This window comes from Oncorhynchus gorbuscha, linkage group LG03, assembly GCF_021184085.1.
Source record: "Oncorhynchus gorbuscha isolate QuinsamMale2020 ecotype Even-year linkage group LG03, OgorEven_v1.0, whole genome shotgun sequence".
Taxonomy (NCBI): domain Eukaryota; kingdom Metazoa; phylum Chordata; class Actinopteri; order Salmoniformes; family Salmonidae; genus Oncorhynchus; species Oncorhynchus gorbuscha.
Window position 1 is genome coordinate 34,248,177 of NC_060175.1, and position 26,060 is coordinate 34,274,236.

Consider the following 26,060-nt stretch of genomic DNA (forward strand, 5'->3'; position numbering starts at 1 on the left):
AAAGTGTCATAAATGTATTTTTCCGCAACATCGTTTCTGAATTTCAAAATAATCCAACAAGTAATCATCTAGTTTTTCACAAGTATCTGTAATCTGTAATATTTTTGCTTGTAACATAACTGATTACAGTTACAGTGTTTTTGCAATCAGATTACATGTGACTGATTACATGTAACAGTTACTCCTAACCCCGTGTGTGTGTGTTTGTAAGGACTTAGTTATTTGTTATACTACACAAAGTAATTCAGTGTGAGCTTCAAGTGGTTTCCAGTTTAATGTATTTAGGAGTGTGTTAAGTGGGATTCCCATCATGACCTATTTTATGTAGCAGGACTCAGAAGAGCTTGATGTTTAGCCTGCTCTATGGGTTGAGCTTGTTCAGTAGTGTGACACACTATGCTACTGTAAACACCTACAGATGCTGGATGGTGATTCACTATACAGACCAATACATATACTCTGCCCTCTCTTCCTCTGTTACTCTGTACTGCCTATATATAAATGTAAACACATGTAATTTAATGGTTTGATTTTAATTTTGGTAGCCTACAGTAGTTATGAAAGAATGTCTATGTTTGTTAGCAAGTTTGAGTTGTTCCCTAGTGATCAGCATCTGTTTTCGAAGTAGCTCTTCTGTTGTGCAGCACCTTGCCTCTTTTTGAGCAACCTTGTGGTGGAAAGAAGCAGCCCCTATATGAGATAGTCATGGTGGTGAAGGAGAGGAGAGAAGGAAAGAAGGCCATAAAGAACATTGGGCCATCTTGCTTTAGAGCAATGATGTTAACAAGAGTAGTTGAAAACGGCCTTTCTTCACTGAGCATGTTATTTAGTTAGCCCCATTGTTCAGTGACATGATGAGGTCCTTGTAGTGAAGTGAGGGGAAATAAGGCAGGCAGTAGACTAATGTGTCCCTCCACACTCTGTGACCCTCAGAGGCCTCACTGACTAAAGGACCGACACACTATGGGCCAGCTCAGCGTCTAACCACACTCAGTGTGTGTATATGTGTGTATTTCGCAACTCAGTGTGTGTGTGTGTATCTACAGTGTACATTTGTATGTGGATATGTATATAGTGTAACAGTTGTGTGTGTCTGTGTGCAGGTTGTGAAGATGTGGAGCTGGGTTTTCCCTGTGGCTGTCCTGCTGTCCTCGGTGCACGCGGCCGAAGCCCAAGGTAAACAATTAACCCTCTGCCTACAGTAGAACAACTACAGTGCCTTCAGAAAGTTTTCACACCCTTTGACCTTTTTCCACATTTTGTTGTTACAGCCTGAATTTAAAATGGATTCAATTTTGATTTAGTGTCAATGGCCTCTATACAATACGCCATGATGTCAAAGTGGAATTATATATTTTAGAAATATTTGTAAATTAATCAAATTGGAAAGATGAAATTTTCAAAAATATTCAACCACTTGGTTAGGGCAAGCCTAAATACTTTCAGGAGTAAAAATATTCTTAACAAGTCACATAATAAGTTGCATGGACTCACTCTGTGTGCAATAATAGTGTTTAGAATGATTTTGAATGACTACCTAATTTCTGTAACCCACACATACAATTATCTATAAGTTCCCTCAGTCGATCAGTGAATTTTAAATACAGATTCAACCACAAAGACCAGGGAGGTTTTCCAATGTCTCACAAAGGTAGATGGGTAAAAAAACAGACATTGAATATCCCTTTGAACATGGTGAATTAATTAATTATGCTTTGGATGGTGTATCAATACACCCAGTCACTACAAAGTGGCAGGTGTCATTCCTAACTCAGTTGCCAAAAAGAAGGAAGCCTGTACAGAATGCAAATATTCCAAAACATGCATCCTGTTTGCAATAATGCACTAAAGTAAAACTGCAAAAAATGTGGCAAAGAAATTAACTTTATGTCCTGAATACAAATCCAACACAACACATCAGAGTACCACTCTTCATATTATCAAGCATGGTGGTGGCTGCATCATGTTATGGGTATGCTTGTCATCGGCAAACATTAGGGAATCTTTTAGGATAAAATTTAACGGAATACAGCTAAGCACAGGCATAATCCTAGAGGAAAAGCTGGTTCAGTCTGCTTTCCAACAGACACTGGGAGACAAACTCACCTTTCAGCAGGACAATAAATAAGACAATAAGAAAAAAAACAAGGCCAAATCTACACTGGAGTTACTTACAAAGACGACATTGAATGTTCCTGAGTGGCCTAGTTGCAGTTTTGATTTAAATCGGTTTGAAAATCTACGCCAAGACTTGAAAATGGCTCTAGCAATGATCAACAACCAACTTGACAGAGCTTGAAGAATATGTTTTAAGTAATAATGTGCAAATATTGTACAATCCAGTTGTGCAAAGCTCTTAGAGACATACTCAGAAAGATTCACATCTGTAATTGCTGCCAAAGGTGATTCTAACATGTATTACCTCAGGGGTGTGGATAACATTGCAAACATTTCTAACATGTTTCACTTTGTCATTATGGGGTGTTGTGTGATGTTTTTTATTGATTTAATCAATTTTGAATTCAGGCTGTAACACAACAAAATGTGAATAAGTCAAGGGGTATTCATTCTTTCTTCAGACACTTTATCTATTCTAAGCCACACAATACATTCAGTGGCCAGTTTATTAAGTACACCACCCCATTCACAAAAATTGTTCGCTCCTACAGACAGTGAGCCATGTGGCCGTGGCATTCTATATAAATCAGACAGACATGCATCAAGGCATTACTTTTCAATTTAACATTAGAATGGGCAAGACAAGTGAACTAAGCGACTTTGAGCCTGGTATGATCGTCGGTGTCAGGCGTACCGGTTCCAGTATCACAGAAACGTCTTGCCTCCTCGGCTTTTCATGCACGACAGTGTCTAGAGTTTACCGACAATATTGTGACAAACAAAAAACATCCAGATAGCGGCAGTCCGAAAACAGCTCATTGATGAGAGGTCGAAGGAGAGTGTCAAGAATCGTGCAAGTTAGCGACAAACAGGCAAATAACGGTATAATACAACAGTGGTGTGCAGAATGGCATCGCAGAACTCATTCGTCCTTATCACGGATGGGCTATTGCAGCAGACAACCACACCGGGTTCCACTTCTGTCAGCTAAAAACAAGAAGCGGCTCCAGTGGACTTGTGCTCACCAAGACTGGACAATTGAGGAGTGGAAAAACATTGCCTTGTCTGACGAATCCCGGTTCCTGTTGCGCCATACTGATGGCAGTGTCAGGATTTGGTGTAAGCAGCATGAGTCCATGCCCTCATGTAATGGTGTGGGGAATGTTTTCCTGGCACAGGTTAGGTCCCTTGGTACCAATTGAGCAATGCTTCCATGCCCTGAAGAATTCAGGCTGTTCTGAAGGCAAAGGAGGGTCTGACCCGGTACTAAATGGGTGTACCGAATAAATTGGCATGTATGTCTGCACGTATGTCTGCACTAACTCTCTACTTGCTTCATCATGGTAGCTTGCCCTACTGTAGCCCACATTTTAAACTCTCAGAGCTAAGATACAGAGACTCACTAATGCACCTCTCTTTAGGCAGGTGTAATAATGTTGGAGCAGCAGACATAGTCTTCCTGATAGATGGCTCATCAAGTATCGGCAGGGCCAACTTCCTGCAGGTCAAGGGCTTCATGGCTGGCATCGTCAAGCCCTTTACCAGCTCTGTGGGCCAATCAGGGATCCGCTTCGGGGCCGTGCAGTACAGCGACACCTCTAGGTCAGACACTGAGAGTCTTGTCTGTAATGTTTGTTTCTTCTAAAAATGATGTTTGTACAATACTTTCGCATTAACACTTGACTTTTCTTTCTTGTCTGTTACCAATAGTTTTTTACCCCCTTAAAAATGGTGAATGTTTTTCCCCAGGCAATGCAGTAGTTTATTGTTGTGTGTTTTGTCCCATTCAGGGTGGAGTTCACCTTCACAACCTACCTGAATGGCACTGAGCTGGTCAGCGCTGTGGAGAACCTCAACTACAAGGGTGGCAACACTCGCACAGGTGCCGGCCTCAAATTTGTCGCTGACAACTTTTTCAACCCCACCTCCATCCGGAACGTCTCAAAGGTCTGACAGAGGGATAAAATGGAGTGAAAGACAGACTATATTTTGTCCTGTGACAGATCATGACATATTCCTCTCTCTCTCTGATGTAGGTCTGTATACTGATCACAGATGGAAAGTCTCAAGACAATGTAAGGGACCCAGCTCAGAAGCTGCGGAGTCTGGGAGTGGAGATGTTTGCAGTGGGTAGGTTTGGGAGGACAAATCAAATGAAAGTTAAAAAAATTATTGAACCTTTATTTAACTAGGCAAGTCAGTTAATAACTCATTCTTATTTACAATGACAGCCTACCGGGGAACAGTGGGTTAACTGCTTTGTTCAGCGGCAGAACAACATATTTTTATCTTGTCAGCTCGGGGATTCAATCCAGCAGCCTTTCGGTTATTGGCCCCACGCTCTTGCCACTAGGCTACCTGCATCCCCACATGCACAGAATAAATGCTTACTTGCAAGCACTCCTCAACAGTGAGGTACAAATATCAATATCACAATAATCAAAGTCGAATATCAGTCAGATAACAAAATCTAAATATTAAAAAGTAAGTCACAAAGTTGTACAAATATGGAATGTGCTATGTAAATTATGACAGTTATTTACAAGTAGTAAAGTGAATAGTGACTTGATTGAGCAGCTTAAATAAATAGTAACAGCAATGATGACCATGAGTGTGCATGTGTGTTTGTGTGTGTGTGAGTGTATGGGTTGGGTGTGTTGAGAGTCAGTGCAAGTAGTCTCGTAAGGTGCAGGTGAATAGCAAGCAGGTCTGTGCAGGTAGCCAGCTAGGGTTAGCTAATTCAGCAGTTTTATGGCTTGGAGGTAGAAGCTGTCTCAGAACCTGTTGGTTGAGACCGATACCGTCTGACTTGCCACATTGACTCATTAATCCCGACCACAAGCCTCAGGCGGTATATCTTGATAGTGTGTGTACAGTATTTGACTGGTTGTTTATGTCTGTCAGGTATAAAGAGTGCAGACCAGACGGAGTTGGCTCTGATAGCCACTCCTCCTCAGAGGGACTACACATTCTTTGTGGGGGACTTTAAGCTGCTCAACACACTGCTGTCCCTGGTGGGCCCACGTGTGTGTTCCAGCTCAGGGGGAGTCTATGCTAGCGATGGTAAAGACACACTGCCATACATTACACTGGAACATATTCAGCTCATATTCAGCTTAGTACAATACATTACTGTCTATTACACAATTAAAATCACCTCTCTATATTTATTTCCCTCATTGTCTTCACTCTCCATCTCTTTCTCTCTTTTCTGGCAGAGGCTTTCTCCGGTCCCTCTAACCTCCAGTTCTCAAGCCAGACCTCTGATTCGCTCAGGTTCCGATGGACTCCCGCAGGGGGGCCTGTGAGTGGCTATGTGGTGCAGTACACACCCCTTTCTGGCCTGGGCCAGCCAATTACAGCGGAGCTGCGTCAGGTGAGCACTGCTGGTTGGGTAGGGGGGTGTGGTGCTCATTCATGACTCAGGGGATGGGCAGCAGGCAGCAGCTCATACTATAAATGTGACCCAGATTCTAATAGCACATTGTAGTTTTGGGAGCCTGCTACATGGAAGACAGACAGAGAGACAGAGAGGGATTAGGTTGAGTAGGAACATGTTTTAATGGGTGGATCTAGAGTTTGATTGAGTTTCTGTGTCTGTGCAGATTAAACGTTGGCTGGAAAACAGTGAAATTCCCCTTCTGTGACTGTGTGTGCGCTTGTGTGTAATCATGATTCATGACCATAATAATGAATGGCATACAGTGGGGCAAAAAAGTATTTAGTCAGCCACCAATTGTGCAAGTTTTCCCACATAAAAAGATGAGAGAGGCCTGTAATTTTCATCATAGGTACGCTTCAACTATGACAGACAAAATGAGAAAAAAAATCCAGAAAATCACATTGTAGGATTTTTTAATGAATTTATTTGCAAATGATGGTGGAAAATAAGTATTTTAGTCAATGGTCAATGGATTTGACAAAACTTGTTGCTATGTTTTGACATTGAATACCTATTTACAGCAGGAGCTTTGAATGTTGACATTTGTCAGAGGTGCACAAGTGCAATACTAGTCATGCTAGTTTTTATGTCTTTGTGATAAGGTTTGTCTAGAGAGTGCACACACACCTAGTTTCTCAGGTATAAACCAGTATCTGGTCAAAAACCAGCTGACACTGCAGCCCTCTTGTGAACCAGAACTATGCACCCCTGTCTTCTGTACTTACCCCTCTCTCCCACCCTGTCTACCCCTGCAGGAGACAGTGTCTGCAGGTCAGAGGAGCTTTGTGGCCAGAGAGCTGAAGTCAGGGACAGACTACCTGGTGACGATCATCGCCCAATACCCCAACAGTGTGGGAGAGCCTGTCTCTGCCAAGTCACGAACCAGTGAGTACACAGAGAGGGTGGGACAGAGGGAAAAGGGGAGGGAGGGGTAGGAGAGATGAGATGAGATAATTAGAAACCAAAGCACGAATAAGTGAGTACACAGAGAGAGATGGAGGAAGAGGGGTGATGAAAGTGGGGAAGAGAGGAGAGAGTGACAATAGCTGTTGCAAAAGCAGCAGCTACTCTTCTTGGGGTCCACACAAACCATGAAACATGATATAATACAGAACATTAATAGACAAGAACAGCTCAAGGACAGAACTACATATGTTTTATTAAGTCACACATATTCTACATATCAATACATACACACAAACTATCTATAGTTGAAGTCAGAAGTTTACATACACTTAGGTTTTTCAACCTATGTTTTTCAATCAGTCCACACATTTCTTGTTAACAAACTATAGTTTTGACAAGTAGATTAGGACATCTACTTTGTTCACATACACTAAAGAAGATTACATACACTAAGTTGACTGTGCCTTTAAACAGCTTGAAAAATTCCAGAAAATGATGTCATGGCTTTAGAAGCTTCTGATTGACTCAAATGATGTCTGTGAATGTATTTCAAGACCTACCTTCAAATTCAGTGCCTCTTTGCTTGACATCATGGGAAAATCAAAATAAATTAGCCAAGACCTCAGAAACAATTGTAGACCTCCACAAGTCTGGTTCATCCTTGGGGCAATTTCCAAATGCCAAAAGGTACCAAGTTCATCTGTACAAACAATAGTACGCAAGTATAAACACCATGGGACCACGCAGCCGACAGACGCATTCTGTCTCCTAGAGATGAACGTATTTTGGTGTTTCGAAAAGTGCAAATCAATCCCAGAACAACAGCAAAGGACAATGTGAAGTACTGGAGGAAACGGGTACAAAAGCATCTATATCCACAGTAAAAACGAGTCCTATATTGACATAAGCTGGAAGGCCGCTCAGCAAGGAAGAAGCCACTGCTCCAAAACCGCCATAAAAAAGCCAGACTACGGTTTGCAACTGCACATGGGGACAAAGATCGTACTTTTTGGAGAAATGTCCTCTGGTCTGATGCAACAAAAATAGAACTGTTTGGGCATAATGACCATCGTTATGTTTGGAGGAAAAAGGGGGAGGGTTGCAACCCGAAGAACATCATCCCAACCGTGAAGCACAGGGGTGGCAGCATCGTGTTGTGTGGGTACTTTGCTGCAGGAGAGACTGGTGCACTTCACAAAATAAATGGCATCATGAGGAAAGAAAATGATGTGGATATATTAATGTAACATCTCAAGAGGTCAGTCAGGAAGTTAAAGCTTGGTCACAAATGGGTCTTCCAAATGGACAATGACCGCAAGCATACTTCCGAAGAGGTTGCAAAATGGCTTAAGGACAACAAAGTCAAGGTATTGGAGTGGCCATCACAAAGCCCTGACCTCAATCCAATAGAACATTTGTGGGCAGAACTGAAAAAGTGTGTGCGAGCAAGGAGGCCTACAAACCTGACTCAGTTACACCAGCTCTGTCAGGAGGAATGGGCCAAAATTCACCCAACTTATTGTGGGAAGCTTGTGGAAGGCCACCCGAAACGTTTGACCCAAGTTAAACAATTTTTTAAGTCAATGCTACCAAATACTAATTGAGTGTATGTAAACTTCTGACCCACTGGGAATGTGATGAAAGAAATTAAATCTGAAGTAAAACATTCTCTCTACTATATTATTCTGACATTTCACATTCTTAAAATAAAGTGGTGATCCTAACTGAACTAAGACAGTGAAATTTTACTAGCATTAAATGTCAGGAATTGTGGAAAACTGAGTTTAAATGTATTTGACTAAGGTGCATGTAAACTTCCAACTTCAACTGTATGTCAAGTAGGACAGAGGCATTGTCATGACCTCTTCACAACTGTCTTGGTGTGTTTGGACCATCATAGTTTGTTAGGGATGTGGACGCCAAGGAATTTGAAGCTCTCTACCCGCTATGTGAATGGAGGCTTGCTCGTCCCTCCTTTTCCTGTAGTCCACAATCAGCTTTTTTGTCTTGCTCACGTTGAGGGATAGGTTGATGACCTGGCAGCACACTGTCAGGTCTCTGACCTCCTCCCTATAGGCTCTCTTCGTTGTCTGTAATCAGGCCTACCACCGTTGTGTGATCGGCAAACTTGATGATGGTGTTGGAGTCGTGTGGGGCCACACAGTCGTGGGTGAAAAGGGAGTACAGGAGGGGACTAAGTGCGCACCCCTGAGGGGCCCCCGTGTTGAGGATTAGCATTGCAGATGTGCTGTTGCCTACCCTTACCACCTGGGGGCATCCCATCAGAAAGTACAGGATCCAGTTGCAGAGGTAGGTGTTTAGTCCCATGGTCCTTAGCTTATTGATGAGCTTTGAGGGCAGTATGGTGTTGAACACTGAGCTGTAGTCAAAGAACAGCATTCTCACATAGGTGTTACTTTTGTCCAGGTGTGAAAGGCCAGTGTGGAGTGCAATAGAGATTGCGTCCTCTGTGGATCTGTTGGGGTGGTATGCAAATTGTAGTGGGTCTAGAGTTTCCGGGATGTTGGTGTTGATGTGAGCCATGACCAGCCTTTTAAAGCACTTCCTGGCTACAGGCTATGGGGCGGTAGTCTTTTATCCAGGTTACCTTGGCGTTCTTGGTCACAAGGACTAGGTTGGTCTGCTTGAAACATGTAGGTATTACAGACTCCTTCAAGGAGAGGTTGAAAATGTCAGTGAAGACACTTGGCAGTTGGTCAGTGCATGCTCTGAGTATGTGTCCTGGTAATCCGTTTGGTCGTGCGTGCTTGTGAATGTTCAGCGTGATCACACAATTTGGCATGGGTCCTCAGATCATCAAAAAGTTATATAGCTGCACCAGCGAGAGCCTCCTGAGTGGTTGCATCACCACTTGGTATGGCAACTGCTCAGCATCCAACTGCAAGGCGCTAGAGGGTAGTGAGTACCATCCAGTACATCACTGGGGCCAAGCTTCCTGCCATCCAGGACCTCTATACTAGGCGGTGTCACCCTAGTCATGGACTGTTTTCTCTGCTACCACACGGCAAGCGGTACCGGAGCGTCATGTCCAAAAGGCTCCTTAACAGCTTCTACCCCGCCCACACCCCAGAGCCATAAGACTGCTGAACAGTTCATCAAATGGCTAACCGGATGATTTGCATTGACCCAGCCTTTTTTAACACTGCTGCTACTCACTGTTTATTGTCTACGCATAGTCACTTTACCCCTATCTACATGTACATATACCTCAACTAACCTGTACCCCCGCACATTTACTTGGTACTGGTGCCCCCTGTATATAGCCTCTTAATGTTATTTTAATGTAACTTATTTTCTTGCTTTAGCTTATTTAAAACACTTTTTACAATTTTTATATTCAGCATGGTTGGTTAAGGGCTTGTAAGTAAGCATTTCACGGTAAGGTCTACACCTGTTGTATTGGATTTGATTTTGATATACACAATTTACAAAATACAAATATGCAAAATTACAAACAAACTTAAGAAAAACAATCACACTTCTCAGCAAAGAGGTCCTCCATCATCTGCCAATCAGCATGTGGAACTGCCTGAGAGGCACCAGTACATCCAGTTGTATGGAACTCTGTTCCATGGTGCAAAGAAACTAAAAGCAGATTTACCAAACTCTGAAGAGACGAAAGAGATTTCCAGAGTTAGCCAACCCTGAGACCGGGTATGGTTAGTTTTACATCAGAAGGTTGTTAATTATGTTAGGAATGGTTGGAGTTTTTCTAAGATAGCTTTATAGATAAAATAGAGCAATGAATCGACCTACAAGACTTCAGAGGGCCAGCATACTTTCTGGTAAAGAATGCAGTGATGTTTACTGAACCTGTCGCCTGTAATAAAACGAGGTGCGCTATGGTAAACTACATCTAGCGGATGAATCTAATGAAGTGAAGAACCATATCAACAGTCTTTCTTTGCCATATCATCCTCTCTCTCCACATGTCTTTCCTAAGTCACTCACTTCAAATACTCCCCCGTTTATTCCCAATGTGTGATTCTTCCATGTGAAGCCATACCATCATCCTCATAGGATACGCCTCTCATCATCCTTATCCTCCATCTTCCCTTTATCTCTCTCCCTCCATTCTCCATCCCTTGTTTCACAGAGTCTCTACCAGGGGTGTCTGGTCTTCGTCTAGTCCAGGCTGGTTTCTTCTCCCTCTCTCTGGGCTGGGATGCCCCCACATCACAGATCCAGGGCTATAGACTCACCTACGGACCCCGAGGTCAGACACACGCACACACACAAACGCATGCACACATACACAAACATTTTCTCACACATACAGACACACACACAAGCTCATGAACATCCACAATATGACTACTTCTTACTCTGATCATACTCAAATTCTTTACGCATGAAGGACAAATACCACACAATATTCTGTGGGCCATGCCAAGCCATCTTGTTAACTGTCAGTATAAAATACTTAACTCCGCACACATCTCTTTTTGGCTGGTAAGAGTGTAACAGAGAGCGAGAGGGAGAGAAGGGATAAGGATAATAGATAGAGAACCTGCAGTTGGCAAAGTGAGACAAGTAAATCTGTGTGAAGATTTATGGTCAGGGTAGTATGCAGTACTTGTAATGGTTCTCTTGTGGTGAAGGAGAGTCGGACCAAAGTGCAGCGTGTAGATTGCGATCCATGTTTAATAAACAAATGTAAAACACGAATCAATACAAACACTACAAAACAAAGAACGTAACGAAAACCGAAACAGCCTATACTTGTGTAAACTAACACAGAGACAGGAACAAGGACACTAAGGACAATCACCCACGAAACACACAAAGAATATGGCTACCTAAATACGATAAACACCTGCCTCTGATTGAGAACCACTTCAGACAGCCATAGACTTAACTAGAACACCCCACTAAGCTACAATCCCAATACATACACACCACATACAAAAACCCATGTCACAACCTGGCCTGACCAAATAAATGAAGATAAACACAAAATACTTCGACCAGGGCGTGACAGTACTATGGTAGAGATGAGATGTTGTCTCACATTATACCGCTCCCCTGGCTCTCCCTGTCTATCAGAAGAGTTTTATTACCCAGTCATTACCACAAATACATACCTGGGCAGTAGAGACTAAGGGAGACTTCAGGTGTGTGAATTAATCTGAAGAGGAGATAATGTGGCTGCAATTTTTTTATTTTTTTATTCCACCTATTTAACCAGGTAAGCTAGTTGAGAACAGGTTTATCTTGGCGACCTGGCCAAGATAAAGCAAAGCAGTGTGACAACAACACAGAGTTACACATGGAGTAAACAATAAACAAGCCAATAACACAATAAACAAGTAAATGACACAGTAGAAAAAAGAAAGTCTATAAGTGTGTGCAAAAGGCATGAGGAGGTAGGCAATAAGTAGGCCATAGGAGCAAATAATTACAATTTTAGCAGATTAGCACTGGAGTGATACATGAGCAGATGATTATGATGTGCAAATAGAGATGGTGTGCAAAAGAGCAGAAAAGTCAATAAAATAAAAACCGTATGGGTGGGCTATTTACAGATGGACTATGTACAGCTGTAGTGATCGGTTAGCTGCTCAGATAGTTGATGTTTAAAGTTGGTGAGGGAAATAAGTCTCCAATTTGAGGGATTTTTGCAATTCGTTCCAGTCACTGGCAGCAGAGAACTGGAAGCTAAGGCGGCCAAATGAGGTGTTGGCTTTAGTGTTGATCAGTGAGACAAACCTGCTGGAACATGTGCTACGGGTGGGTGTTGTTTTCGTGAACTGAGATAAGGCGGAGCTTTACCTAGCATAGACTTATAGATGACCTGGAGCCAGTGGGTCTGGCGACGAATATGTAGCGAGGGCCAGCCGACTAGAGCATGCAGTTCGCAGTGGTGGGTGGTGTAAGGTGATTTGATAACAACAAAACGGCTGGCACTGTGATAGACTGCATCCAGTTTGCTGAGTAGAGTGTTGGAAGCTATTTTGTAGATGACATCGCTAAAGTCGAGGATTGGTAGGATAGTCAGTTTTACTAGGGTAAGTTTGGCAGCGTGAGTGAAATAGAAAGCCGATTGCAAAATAGAAAGCCGATTCTGGATTTGATTTTGGATTGGAGATGTTTAATATGAGTCTGGAAGGAGAGTTTACAGTCTAGCCAGACAACTAGGTATTTATAGTTCTCCACATATTCTAGGTCGGAACCGTCCAGGGTGGTGATGCTAGTCGGGCGGGCGGGTGCGGGCAGCGAACTGTTGAAAAGCATGCATTTGGTTTTACTAGCGTTTAAGAGCAGTTGGAGGCACGGAAGGAGTGTTGTATGGCATTGAATCTCGTTTAGAGGTTAGTTAGCACAGAATTGAACCCTGTGGTACCCCCATAGAGACTGCCAGAGGTCTGGACAACATGCCCTCCGATTTGACACACTGAGCTCTGTCTGCAAAGTAGTTGGGGGAACCAGGCGAGGTAGTCATTAGAAAAACCAAGGCCGATAAGAATACGGTGATTGACAGAGTCGAAAGCCATGGCCAGGTCGGTGAAGACGGCTGCACAGTACTGTCTTTTATCGATGGCGGTTATGATATCGTTTAGTACCTTGAGCGTGGCTGAGGTGCACCCGTGACCGGCTCGGGAGCCGGATTGCACAGCAGAGAAGGTATGGTGGGATTCGATATGGTCAGTGATCTGTTTTATCTTTCAAAGACTTTAGATAGGCAGGGCAGGATGGATATAGGTCTGTACATTTGAGATGCGTTCAGAAGAACAAAAAAAGGGATGTGTTATGTTAAATAGTGTGAGGTGCGTGCCATGACATGTGAGAAAAAAGCCCAATACACACACACACAGACACCATAACTAAGCGCGACTGCTCCATCCCTGAGTCAGGGCATGGCAGGAGTACCAGTCTCACATGGAGAGCCTAAAGTTCAGTGGGGGAGAAAAGTATTTCGTCAGCCACCAATTGTGCAAGTTCTCCCACTTAGAAAGATGAGAGTGGCCTGTAATTTTCATCATAGGTACACTTCAACTATGACAGACAAAATGAGAAAAAAAAATCCAGAAAATCACATTGTAGGATTTTTAAATTAATTTATTTGTAAATTATGCTGGAAAATCAAGAGCATGCCCAGGCGTTGTAGGGAGGTCATACAGGCACGTGGAGGCCACACACATTAGAGGGACAATACAGTGCTGAGTACCAGGCAGTTAGAAAGTTTGGTAGGCTGCTATTGACCAGCAGCAGCATCATAGCTTGGATAAGCTAATTACTGTTACTAAATGGTCATGTGGAATTTGACTGCCTTCATGACTTGTCACCGCCGGTGTGGTGGTAATACGGTCACTGCAACAGCCCAAGTCAGTACCATGACCTGCAGACTGAAGCAACACTTGCCCCACCCAGCCTGTCAGGCTGTCACCAAGACAACGGGCCAGCCTTAAAGGAATGTGTTGCCTGGAGCCATAGGCACAGATCTTCATCCTACCACAGGCAAGGTAAACAGAGGGTGTGTGGTAGTGTGGGTGTACTGGTTGCATGAATTAGGACTTGCAGTTGCTTGCAGTGGGAGCATGCCCAGGCGTTGTAGGGAGCATGCCCAGGCGTTGTAGGGAGGTCATACAGGCACGTGGAGGCTGATCCAACTTTGATGTAATGTCCTTAAAACAAGTCAAAATGAGGTGTGTGGCCTCCACGTGCCTGTATGACTTCCCTACAACGCCTGGGCATGCTCCTGATGACAGTCTGTGGTACAACGTGGCGTTGGTGGATGGAGCGAGACACGATGTCCCAGATGTGCTCAATTGGATTCAGTTCTGGGGAACGGACGGACCAGTCCATAGCATCAATGCCTTCCTCTTGCAGGAACTGCTGACACACTCCAGCCACATGAGGTCTAGCATTGTCTTGCATTAGGAGGAACCCAGGGCCAACCGCACCCGCATATGGTCTCACAAGGGGTCTGAGGATCTCATCTCGGTACCTAATGGCAGTCAGGCTACCTCTGGCGAGCACATGGAGGGCTGTGCGGCCCCCCAAAGAAATGCCACCCCACACCATGACTGACCCACTGCCAAACCGGTCATGCTGGAGGATGTTGCAGGCAGCAGAACGTTCTCCACGGTGTCTCCAGACCCTGTCACGTCGTTCATATGTGCTCAGTGTGAACCTGCTTTCATCTGTGAAGAGCATAGGGTGCCAGTGGCGAATTTGCCAATCTCTGTGTTCTCTGGCAAATGCCAAACATTCTGCACGGTGTTGGGCTGTAAGCACAACCCCCACCTGTGGACGTCGGGCCCTCATACCTCCCTCAAGGAGTCTGTTTCTGACCATTTGAGCAGACACATGCACATTTGTGGCCTGCTGGAGGTTATTTTGTAGGGCTCTGGCAGATGAGCTGCACTACCTGAGTGGGTTGTAGACTCCGTCTCATGCTACCACTAGAGTGAAAGCACCGCCAGCATTCAAAAGTGACTTAAACATCAGCCAGGAAGCATAGGAACTGAGAAGTGGTCTGTGGTCACCACCTGCAGAACCACTCCTTTATTGGGGGTGTCTTGCTAATTGCCTATAATTTCCACCTGTTGTCTATTCCATTTGCACAACTTCATGTGAAATTTATTGTCAATCGGTGTTGCTTCCTAAGTGGACAGTTTGATTTCACAGAAGAGTGATTGACTTGTGTTACATTGTGTTGTTTAAGTGTTCCCTTTATTTTTTTTGAGCAGTGTATATGCCTGCTGTATGATAGCTAGCAAATTAATTAGCGAAATAACATTAGCCTGCCTAGCTGGAACTTCTGAAGAAGGAACATTTTTTTATTTCTACAATTTCCAGAAGCTAACCAAACAACAACATAATTACTTTTACGAGATGTGTTTGTTCCGTTACGTGCATTAGTAGCACAATGTCTAACTTATTTACATTAGTTTTTACTTGGGATTCCCCCAAGGGCATAAGGCGAGGGTGTGTCTTTTATGAGTTTGAACCGTAGCCTTTGTCTGTCTTCACTTGTATGTGAAGCCTGTGAGAAAGACCCGATCTGATGGAGAGCCGAGTGAGTGAGAAACGTTTCAGATTACACAGCACTCCGGGCTGCAAAATGCATGGATTTTGTTGGGGTGCATAATGGCCACAAAGGGGATATCGCAGTGAAATTCGAGGCATTATCAAGTGCTTGTCAAATTGTGAATGAGAGACTATTGGAGTACAGCCTGCGCAAAAAAGTAAGCAGAGCTCATGCCTATCTGTCATGCAGGTGAAAGAGGACCCAAAAGCGACTTAACAGAAACAGAGTTTATTCAAGTCCAAACAGAAAACGACAAATCCTGAATCCTTAACAGGAAATGTCCAAACAGGGAATAACAGAAATCCTCTAGTCTGTAGAGGGGAATAACAGGAGAAGCGGCCACAGACTGCAGGTCGCTTCGGGTAGGCGCAGGCCGTAGCTGACAGAGACACCTGCTCACACGCAGCATCTGATGAAGGCAAAAACACGACAGGACAGGGCGATACACAATCACAGCACGGTGAATTCTAAACAAGGAACCGACAGGACAGGAACGGAACACAAAGGAAGAAATAGGGACTCTAATCAGGGGAAAGGATCGGGAACAGGTGTGGGAAGACTAAATGATGATTAGGGGAATAGGAACAGCTGGGAGCAGGAACGGAACGATAGAGAGAAGAGAGAGCGAGAGAGTGAGAGAGGGAGGGGGAGAGAGAGGGATAGAAAGAGGGAAAGAACCTAATAAGACCAGCAGAGGGAAACGAATAGAATGGGGAGCACAGGGACAAGACATGATAATAAATGACAAACATGACAGTACCCCCCCACTCACCGAGCGCCTCCTGGCGCACTCGAGGAGGAATCCTGGCGGCAACGGAGGAAATCATCGATGAGTGAACGGTCCAGCACGTCCCGAGACGGAACCCAACTCCTCTCCTCAGGACCGTAACCCTCCCAATCCACTAAGTATTGGTGACCCCGTCCCCGAGAACGCATGTCCATGATCTTATGTACCTTGTAAATAGGTGCGCTCTCGACAAGGACGGGAGGGGGAGGGAAGACGAACGGGGTGCGAAGAAAGGGCTTAACACAGGAGACATGGAAGACAGGATGGACGCGACGAAGATGTCGCGGAAGAAGCAGTCGCACAGCGACAGGATTGACGACCTGGGAGACACGGAACGGACCAATGAACCGCGGAGTCAACTTACGAGAAGCTGTCGTAAGAGGAAGGTTGCGAGTGGAAAGCCACACTCTCTGGCCGCAACAATACCTTGGACTCTTAATCCTGCGTTTATTGGCGGCTCTCACCGTCTGTGCCCTGTAACGGCAAAGTGCAGACCTCACCCTCCTCCAGGTGCGCTCACAACGTTGGACAAACGCTTGAGCGGAGGGAACGCTGGACTCGGCAAGCTGGGATGAGAACAGAGGAGGCTGGTAACCCAGACTACTCTGAAACGGAGATAACCCGGTAGCAGACGAAGGAAGCGAATTGTGAGCGTATTCTGCCCAGGGGAGCTGTTCTGCCCAAGACGCAGGGTTTCTGAAAGAAAGGCTGCGTAGTATGCGACCAATCGTCTGATTGGCCCTCTCTGCTTGACCGTTAGACTGGGGATGAAACCCGGAAGAGAGACTGACGGACGCACCAATTAAACGACAGAACTCCCTCCAAAACTGTGACGTGAATTGCGGGCCTCTGTCTGAAACGGCGTCTAACGGGAGGCCATGAATTCTGAATACATTCTCAATAATGATTTGTGCCGTCTCCTTAGCGGAAGGAAGTTTAGCGAGGGGAATGAAATGTGCCGCCTTAGAGAACCTATCGACAACCGTAAGAATCACAGTCTTCCCCGCAGACAAAGGCAGACCGGTAATGAAGTCTAAGGCGATGTGAGACCATGGTCGAGAAGGAATGGGAGCGGTCTGAGACGACCGGCAGGAGGAGAGTTACCCGACTTAGTCTGCGCGCAGTCCGAACAAGCAGCCACGAAACGGCGCGTGTCACGCTCCTGAGTCGGCCACCAAAAGCGCTGGCGAATAGACGCAAGAGTGCCTCGAACACCGGGATGACCAGCTAACTTGGCAGAGTGAGCCCACTGAAGAACAGCCAGACGAGTGGAAACAGGAACGAAAAGGAGGTTACTAGGACAAGCGCGCGGCGACGCAGTGTGCGTGAGTGCTTGCTTAACCTGTCTTTCAATTCTCCAGACTGTTAACCCGACAACACGCCCATAAGGAAGAATCCCCTCGGGATCAGTAGAAGCCACAGAAGAACTAAACAGACGGGATAAGGCATCAGGCTTGGTGTTCTTGCTACCCGGACGGTAAGAAATCACAAACTCGAAACGAGCGAAAAACAACGCCCAACGAGCTTGACGGGCATTAAGTCGTTTGGCAGAACGGATGTACTCAAGGTTCTTATGGTCTGTCCAAACGACAAAAGGAACGGTCGCCCCCTCCAACCACTGTCGCCATTCGCCTAGGGCTAAGCGGATGGCGAGCAGTTCACGGTTACCCACATCATAGTTGCGCTCAGATGGCGACAGGCGATGAGAAAAATAAGCGCAAGGATGAACCTTATCGTCAGACTGGAAGCGCTGGGATAGAATGGCTCCCACGCCTACCTCTGAAGCGTCAACCTCGACAATGAATTGTCTAGTGACGTCAGGAGTAACGAGGATAGGAGCGGACTTTAAAACGTTCTTTTAGAAGATCAAAAGCTCCCTGGGCGGAACCGGACCACTTAAAACACGTCTTGACAGAAGTAAGAGCTGTGAGAGGGGCAGCAACTTGACCGAAATTACGAATGAAACGCCGATAGAAATTAGCGAAACCTAAAAAGCGCTGCAACTCGACACGTGACCTTGGAACGGGCCAATCACTGACAGCTTAGACCTTAGCGGAATCCATCTGAATGCCTTCAGCGGAAATAACGGAACCGAGAAAAGTAACGGAGGAGACATGAAAAGAGCACTTCTCAGCCTTTACGTAGAGACAATTCTCTAAAAGGCGCTGTAGAACACGTCAAACGTGCTGAACATGAATCTCGAGTGACGGAGAAAAAATCAGGATATCGTCAAGATAGACAAAAACAAAGATGTTCAGCATGTCTCTCAGAACATCATTAACTAATGCCTGAAAAACAGCTGGCGCATTGGCGAGACCGAACGGCAGAACCCGGTACTCAAAATGCCCTAACGGAGTGTTAAACGCCGTTTTCCACTCGTCCCCCTCTCTGATGCGCACGAGATGGTAAGCGTTACGAAGGTCCAACTTAGTAAAGCACCTGGCTCCCTGCAGAATCTCGAAGGCTGATGACATAAGGGGAAGCGGATAACGATTCTTAACCGTTATGTCATTCAGCCCTCGATAATCCACGCAGGGGCGCAGAGTACCGTCCTTCTTCTTAACAAAAAGAACCCCGCCCCGGCCGGAGAGGAAGAAGGCACTATGGTACCGGCGTCAAGAGACACAGACAAATAATCCTCGAGAGCCTTACGTTCGGGAGCCGACAGAGAGTATAGTCTACCTCGAGGAGGAGTGGTCCCCGGAAGGAGATCAATACTACAATCATACGACCGGTGAGGAGGAAGGGAGTTGGCTCGGGACCGACTGAAGACCGTGCGCAGATCATGATATTCCTCCGGCACTCCTGTCAAATCGCCAGGTTCCTCCTGAGAAGTAGGGACAGAAGAAACGGGAGGGATGGCAGACATTAAACACTTCACATGACAAGAAACGTTCCAGGATAGGATAGAATTACTAGACCAATTAATAGAAGGATTATGACATACTAGCCAGGGATGACCCAAAACAACAGGTGTAAACGGTGAACGGAAAATCAAAAAAGAAATAGTCTCACTGTGGTTACCAGATACTGTGAGGGTTAAAGGTAGTGTCTCAAATCTGATACTGGGAAGATGACTACCATCTAAGGCGAACATGGGCGTAGGCTTCTCTAACTCTCTGAAAGGAATGTCATGTTTCCGAACCCATGCTTCGTCCATGAAACAACCCTCAGCCCCAGAGTCTATCAAGGCACTACATGTAGCACCCGAACCGGTCCAGCGTAGATGGACCGACAAAGTAGTACAGGATTTTGATGGAGAGACTTGAGTAGTTGCGCTCACCTGTAGCCCTCCGCTTACAGATGAGCTCTGGCTTTACTGGACATGAATTAACAAAATGTCCAGCAACTCCGCAATAGAGGCACAGGCGGTTGGTGATCCTCCGTTCCCTCTCCTTAGTCGAGATGCGAATCCCTCCCAGCTGCATGGGCTCAGTCTCAAAGCCAGAGGAGGGAGATGGTTGCGATGCGGAGCAGGGAAACACCGTTGATGCGAGCTCTCTTCCACGAGCCCGGTGACGAAGATCTACCCGTCGTTCTATGCGGATGGCGAGAGCAATCAAAGAGTCCACATCTGAAGGAACCTCCCGGGAGAGAATCTCATCCTTAACCACTGCGTGGAGTCCCTCCAGAAAACGAGCGAGCAGCGCCGGCTCGTTCCACTCACTAGAGGCAGCAAGAGTGCGAAACTCAATAGAATAATCCGTTATGGACCGTTCACCTTGGCATAAGGAAGCCAGGGCCCTAGAAGCCTCCCCACCAAAAACTGAACGGTCAAAAACCCGAATCATCTCCTCTTTAAAGTTCTGGAACTTGTTAGAGCAATCAGCCCTTGCCTCCCAGATAGCTGTGCCCCATTCTCGAGCCCGGCCAGTAAGGAGTGAAATGACGTAAGCAACCCGAGCTCTCTCTCTAGAGTATGTGTTGGTTTGGAGAGAGAACACAATCTCACACTGCGTGAGAAAGGAGCGGCACTCAGTGGGCTGCCCGGAGTAGCAAGGTGGGTTATTAACCCTAGGTTCTGGAGGCTCGGCAGGCCAGGAAGTAACAGGTGGCACGAGACGTAGACTCTGGAACTGTCCAGAGAGGTCGGAAACCTGAGCGGCCAGGTTCTCCACGGCATGGCGAGCAGCAGACAATTCCTGCTCGTGTCTGCCGAGCATGGCTCCTTGGATCTCGACGGCAGTGTAACGAGCGTCTGAAGTCGCTGGGTCCATTCCTTGGTCGGTTCCTTCTGTCATGCAGGTGAAAGAGGACCCAAAAGCGACTTAACAGAAACAGAGTTTATTCAAGTCCAAACAGAAAACGACAAATCCTGAATCCTTAACAGGAAATGTCCAAACAGGGAATAACAGAAATCCTCTAGTCTGTAGAGGGGAATAACAGGAGAAGCGGCCACAGACTGCAGGTCGCTTCGGGTAGGCGCAGGCCGTAGCTGACAGAGACACCTGCTCACACGCAGCATCTGATGAAGGCAAAAACACGACAGGACAGGGCGATACACAATCACAGCACGGTGAATTCTAAACAAGGAACCGACAGGACAGGAACGGAACACAAAGGAAGAAATAGGGACTCTAATCAGGGGAAAGGATCGGGAACAGGTGTGGGAAGACTAAATGATGATTAGGGGAATAGGAACAGCTGGGAGCAGGAACGGAACGATAGAGAGAAGAGAGAGCGAGAGAGTGAGAGAGGGAGGGGGAGAGAGAGGGATAGAAAGAGGGAAAGAACCTAATAAGACCAGCAGAGGGAAACGAATAGAATGGGGAGCACAGGGACAAGACATGATAATAAATGACAAACATGACACTATCAAGCGACTTTTTTCAAATCATCAGAGTCTCATCAGTCCAACATTTGTAGAACAACCAAAGTTACATTAATAACTCTAAATGAAGCGTATAGGAGTACGTATTTCTTAATTAAGCGCTCAACACAGAATAGTCGCATGTGCGCACTCCCTGAAATCGTTTGAATAAAATATCCTTTCTATTTCATTTAGCTTTGTTCAATTGTATTCATCATACTTTAAAATAATCTAAAATAATGCTACGGAATTATAAGTAAATCTTGTCTACTAAATGAACTAGTGTAGCCCACAGCCATTTGGCATAGCCACATCAGGACCTAACATAAGGACAACTCAAAGTATGCTATTCTTTTCTTCTGAAATAGACTACATTTTCTTCATATCATGCTTCTCTAGACCTGTCTAAAATAAATAATGGATTTATTGTGAAGGTGTAGGCTATATTACATGGATTTATTAGACTTTTAAAATGGCTTGTAGGCTATGTGTGGAAGCCAGGAGATGCTAAATGTGTTTATGTTAATTAACAGTCAATTACCTTGAGACCAACAGTTATTTGCTTGACAATCACCAGCTAACAACATTTTGTGACCGCCACTGCCCAATACTGACACACATACACTCACACACAGACAGTTTTTGCTCTTTCTTATATCATACACATGTACTACGAGTATAAGCAAGTGCATTTAAAGATGTGAATAGTGTGCTGTCTATTTACTTGTCTGTTGCCTCCTGTAACCCTTGTGTGATTGGCTGGCTATGATTGATTGACAGGTCAGCCTGCAGCCCAGCTATTGGAGCAGTCTCTGGCTGCAGACTCCACCTCTGTCACCCTGGAGAGGCTACTGCCAGACACAGAGTACGTCCTCACCCTATACCCCCTGTTCCCCCGAAACTCTGTCTCCCCCGCCACCCTCACCTCACGCACATGTAAGTACATCTCACCCACTCTCTCCCATTACCCTCAGTCAGTCCTGTATGATGCATCATTATATCATCTTCAGTTTTAAGTGCACTTAACATTATTGGTGTGAATCTTTGCTTTTCAATGGAAAAGCTCAGAAGTTCTACAGTTGGCATACAGCAAAAGAGATGTGCTTGAACATTCCATGCTCCTGAGCCTGCTGTTACAGCAAGCACAGTGCCTTGTTCCAGTAATGTGAAAGCTGCATGAAAGTAACTATCTATTGTTTCCAGATGTCTATGAAATATGAGCTATAATTAATTACAATAAAATGATGAGAGAGTTTTCATTCCAAAAAAAGTAGATTAAGTACCGTAAAACTTAAATGAAAAGCAGTCTCGAATAGCCGCGCAATGGCACACATTTCAGCAAATATAATCTCAAATTAACACTGGGTCTAAATGAATTGTTTATGAGGTTACCAGGAATTACCATTAATTGTTTACGAGGTTTAATGTTTGATTTGTTAAACAGTTTTACATTTACATTTTAGTCCTTTAGCAGACGCTCTTATTCAGAACACCTTACAGTTAGTGCATTCGTCTTAAGATAGCTAGGTGGGACCACCACATATGGGGGGGGATTATTTAATATACTGTTTGAAGAGGTAGGGTTTCAGATGTTTTCAGAAGATGGGGCTCTCCCCCTGAAGCCAGGAGAGCTTAAACCATTGGGGTCCTAGGACAGAGAAGAGCTTGACTAGGCTGAGCGGTAGCTGCCCTCACGTTGGGGTGGGAGGGCCAAGAGACCTGAGTTGGCAGAACGGAGTGTTCGGGCTGGGGTGTAGGGTTTGAGCATAGCCTGAAGGTAGGGAAGGGCAGTTCCTCTTGCTGTTCCGTAGGTAAGCACCATGGTCTTGTAGTGGATGCGAGTTTCAACTGGAAGCCAGTGGAGTGTGCAGACGAGGGGGGTGACATGAGAGAACTTGGGAAGGTATGTTACATTAAATAATTCAGAAATGACTCAAAAAAATTACTTTAAGAGGAAATCATGTGGAACTGTTTTTGTACGGATGAGGGAGATTTCATGCTGTGTGCTTACAGTGCCTTGCGAAAGTATTCGGCCCCCTTGAACTTTGCGACCTTTTGCCACATTTCAGGCTTCAAACATAAAGATATAAAACTGTATTTTTTGAAATCTCAGCAACAAGTGGGACACAATCATGAAGTGGAACAACATTTACTTTTTTAACAAATGAAAAACGGAAAAATTGGGCGTGCAAAATTATTCAGCCCCTTTACTTTCAGTGCAGCAAACTCTCTCCAGAAGTTCAGTGAGGATCTCTGAATGATCCAATGTTGACCTAAATGACTAATGATGATAAATACAATCCACCTGTGTGTAATCAAGTCTCTGTATAAATGCACCTGCACTGTGATAGTCTCAGATGTCCGTTAAAAGCGCAGAGAGCATCATGAAGAACAAGGAACACACCAGGCAGGTCCGAGATACTGTTGTGAAGAAGTTTAAAGCCGGATTTGGATACAAAAAGATTTCCCAAGCTTTAAACATCCCAAGGAGCACTGTGCAAGCGATAATATTGAAATGGAAGGAGTATCAGACCACTGCAAATCTACCAAGACCTGGCCGTCCCTCTAAACTTTCAGCTCATACAAGGAGAAGACTGATCAGAGATGCAGCCAAGAGGCCCATGATCACTCTGGATTAACTGCAGAGATCTACAGCTGAGGTGGGAGACTCTGTCCATAGGACAACAATCAGTCGTATATTGTACAAATCTGGCCTTTATGGAAGAGTGGCAAGAAGAAAGCCATTTCTTAAAGATATCCATAAAAAGTGTCATTTAAAGTTTGCCACAAGCCACCTGGGAGACACACCAAACATGTGGAAAAGGTGCTCTGGTCAGATGAAACCAAAATTGAACTTTTTGGCAACAATGCAAAACGTTATGTTTGGCGTAAAAGCAACACAGCTCATCACCCTGAACCCCTCATCCCCACTGTCAAACATGGTGGTGGCAGCATCATGGTTTGGGCCTGCTTTTCTTCAGCAGGGACAGAGAAGATGGTTAAAATTGATGGGAAGATGGATGGAGCCAAATACAGGACCATTCTGGAAGAAAACCTGATGGAGTCTGCAAAAGACCTGAGACTGGGACGGAGATTTGTCTTCCAACAAGACAATGATCCAAAACATAAAGCAAAATCTACAATGGAATGGTTCAAAAATAAACATATCCAGGTGTTAGAATGGCCAAGTCAAAGTCCAGACCTGAATACAATCGAGAATCTGTGGAAAGAACTGAAAACTGCTGTTCACAAATGCTCTCTTTCCAACCTCACTGAGCTCGAACAGTTTTGCAAGGAGGAATGGGAAAACATTTCAGTCTCTCGATGTGCAAAACTGATAGAGACATACCCCAAGCGACTTACAGCTGTAATCGCAGCAAAAGGTGGCGCTACAAAGTATTAACTTAAGGGGGCTGAATAATTTTGCACGCCCAATTTTTCAGTTTTTGATTGTTAAAAGAGTTTGAAATATCCAATAAATGTTGTTCCACTTCATGATTGTGTCCCACTTGTTGTTGATTCTTCACAAAAAATACAGTTTTATATCTTTATGTTTGAAGCCTGAAATGTGGCAAAAGGTTGCAAAGTTCAAGGGGGCCGAATACTTTCGCAAGGCACTGTAGGTTTGTTGTCCTGTTAGAAGGTGAACTTTCGCCCCAGTCTGAGGACCTGAGCACTCTGGAGCAGGTTTTCATCTAGGATCTCTGTACTTTGCTCCATTAATCTTTCCCGCGATCATGACTAGTCTCCCAGTCCCTGCCGCTGAAAAACATCCCCACAGCATGATGCTTTCACCACCATGCTTCATCGTAGGTATGGTGCCAGATTTCCTTCAGACGCAATACTTGGCATTTAGGCCGAAGAGTTCAATCTTTGCTTCATCAGACCAGAGAATCTTGTTTCTCATGGTCTGAGAGTCATTAGGTGCCTTTTGAAAAACTCCAAGCAGGCTGTCATCTGCGTTTTACTGAGGAGTGGCTTCCGTCTGGCCACTCTACCATAAAGGTGGTGGAGTGCTGCAGAGATGGTTGTCCTTCTGGAAGGTTCTCCCATCTCCACAGATGAAATTTAGAGCTCTGTCAGAGTGACCTTTGGGTTCTTGGTCACCTCCCTGACCAAAGCCGTTTTCCTCTGATTACTCGGTTTGGTCGGGCGGCCAGTGTTGGTGGTTCCAAACTTCTTCCATTTAAAAATGATGGAGGCCACTGTGTACCCTTCCCCAGATCTGTGCCTCGACACAATCCTGTCTCGAACCTCTACGGACAATTCCTTCAATGGCTTAGTTTTTGCTTTGATATGCACTGTCAACTGTGGGACCTTATATAGACAGGTTTGTGCCTTTCCAAATTATGTCCAACCAATAGAATTTAGCACAGGTGGACTCCAATCAAGTTGTAGAAACATGTTAAGGATGATCAAGGGAAACAGGATGCACCTGAGCTCAATTTTGAGTCTCATAGCAAAGAGTCTGAATAATTATGTAAATAAGGTATTTCTGTTTTAAATGTTTTATAAATCTGTTACAAATTCAAAAACCTGTTTTCGCTTTCTCTTTATGGGGTATTGTGTGTAGATTGCTGAGGATTATTTTTTTTATTGATCAATTTAACCTTTATTTAACTAGGCAAGTCAGTTCACTGAAAATATTCAACCCTAAACTATACAGATTGGACTCATGCATTTGTGACTTCATGTGAACGATAGGTGGTAAGGTAACAGTAATCAGAAAGGTTTTCATCGCCACATAGGTAGCTTCCCACTGGGCACAGATGTCAATTAAACATCTATTCCACGTTGGTTCCACATCATTTCAGACGTGGGACAACGTTGATTCAACAAGTGTGCTCCCAGTGGGTTTGCACGTTTATCTTAGACAACTTTTAAATGGTTAGATGATCATACTGCCGCCTGGTGGTGACTGTTGCCTGCATTAATCAATAAA

The 26,060-nt window shown here is 44.9% G+C and overlaps 1 protein-coding gene across 1 annotated transcript in view; it reads left to right on the plus strand.

The window, feature by feature from the left end:
• Positions 1 to 26,060, plus strand: part of LOC124031255 (collagen alpha-1(VII) chain-like) — a 131,643-nt gene that overhangs the window by 20,068 nt on the left and 85,515 nt on the right. Inside the window, exons 2-10 of the mRNA XM_046342308.1 lie at positions 1,104 to 1,176; positions 3,540 to 3,720; positions 3,909 to 4,065; positions 4,155 to 4,248; positions 5,023 to 5,181; positions 5,337 to 5,494; positions 6,316 to 6,445; positions 10,584 to 10,703; positions 21,899 to 22,054. Of these exons, the coding sequence (XP_046198264.1) occupies positions 1,113 to 1,176; positions 3,540 to 3,720; positions 3,909 to 4,065; positions 4,155 to 4,248; positions 5,023 to 5,181; positions 5,337 to 5,494; positions 6,316 to 6,445; positions 10,584 to 10,703; positions 21,899 to 22,054 (1,219 nt within the window). The 5' untranslated portion in view covers positions 1,104 to 1,112. The remainder of the gene's footprint in view (positions 1 to 1,103; positions 1,177 to 3,539; positions 3,721 to 3,908; positions 4,066 to 4,154; positions 4,249 to 5,022; positions 5,182 to 5,336; positions 5,495 to 6,315; positions 6,446 to 10,583; positions 10,704 to 21,898; positions 22,055 to 26,060) is intronic.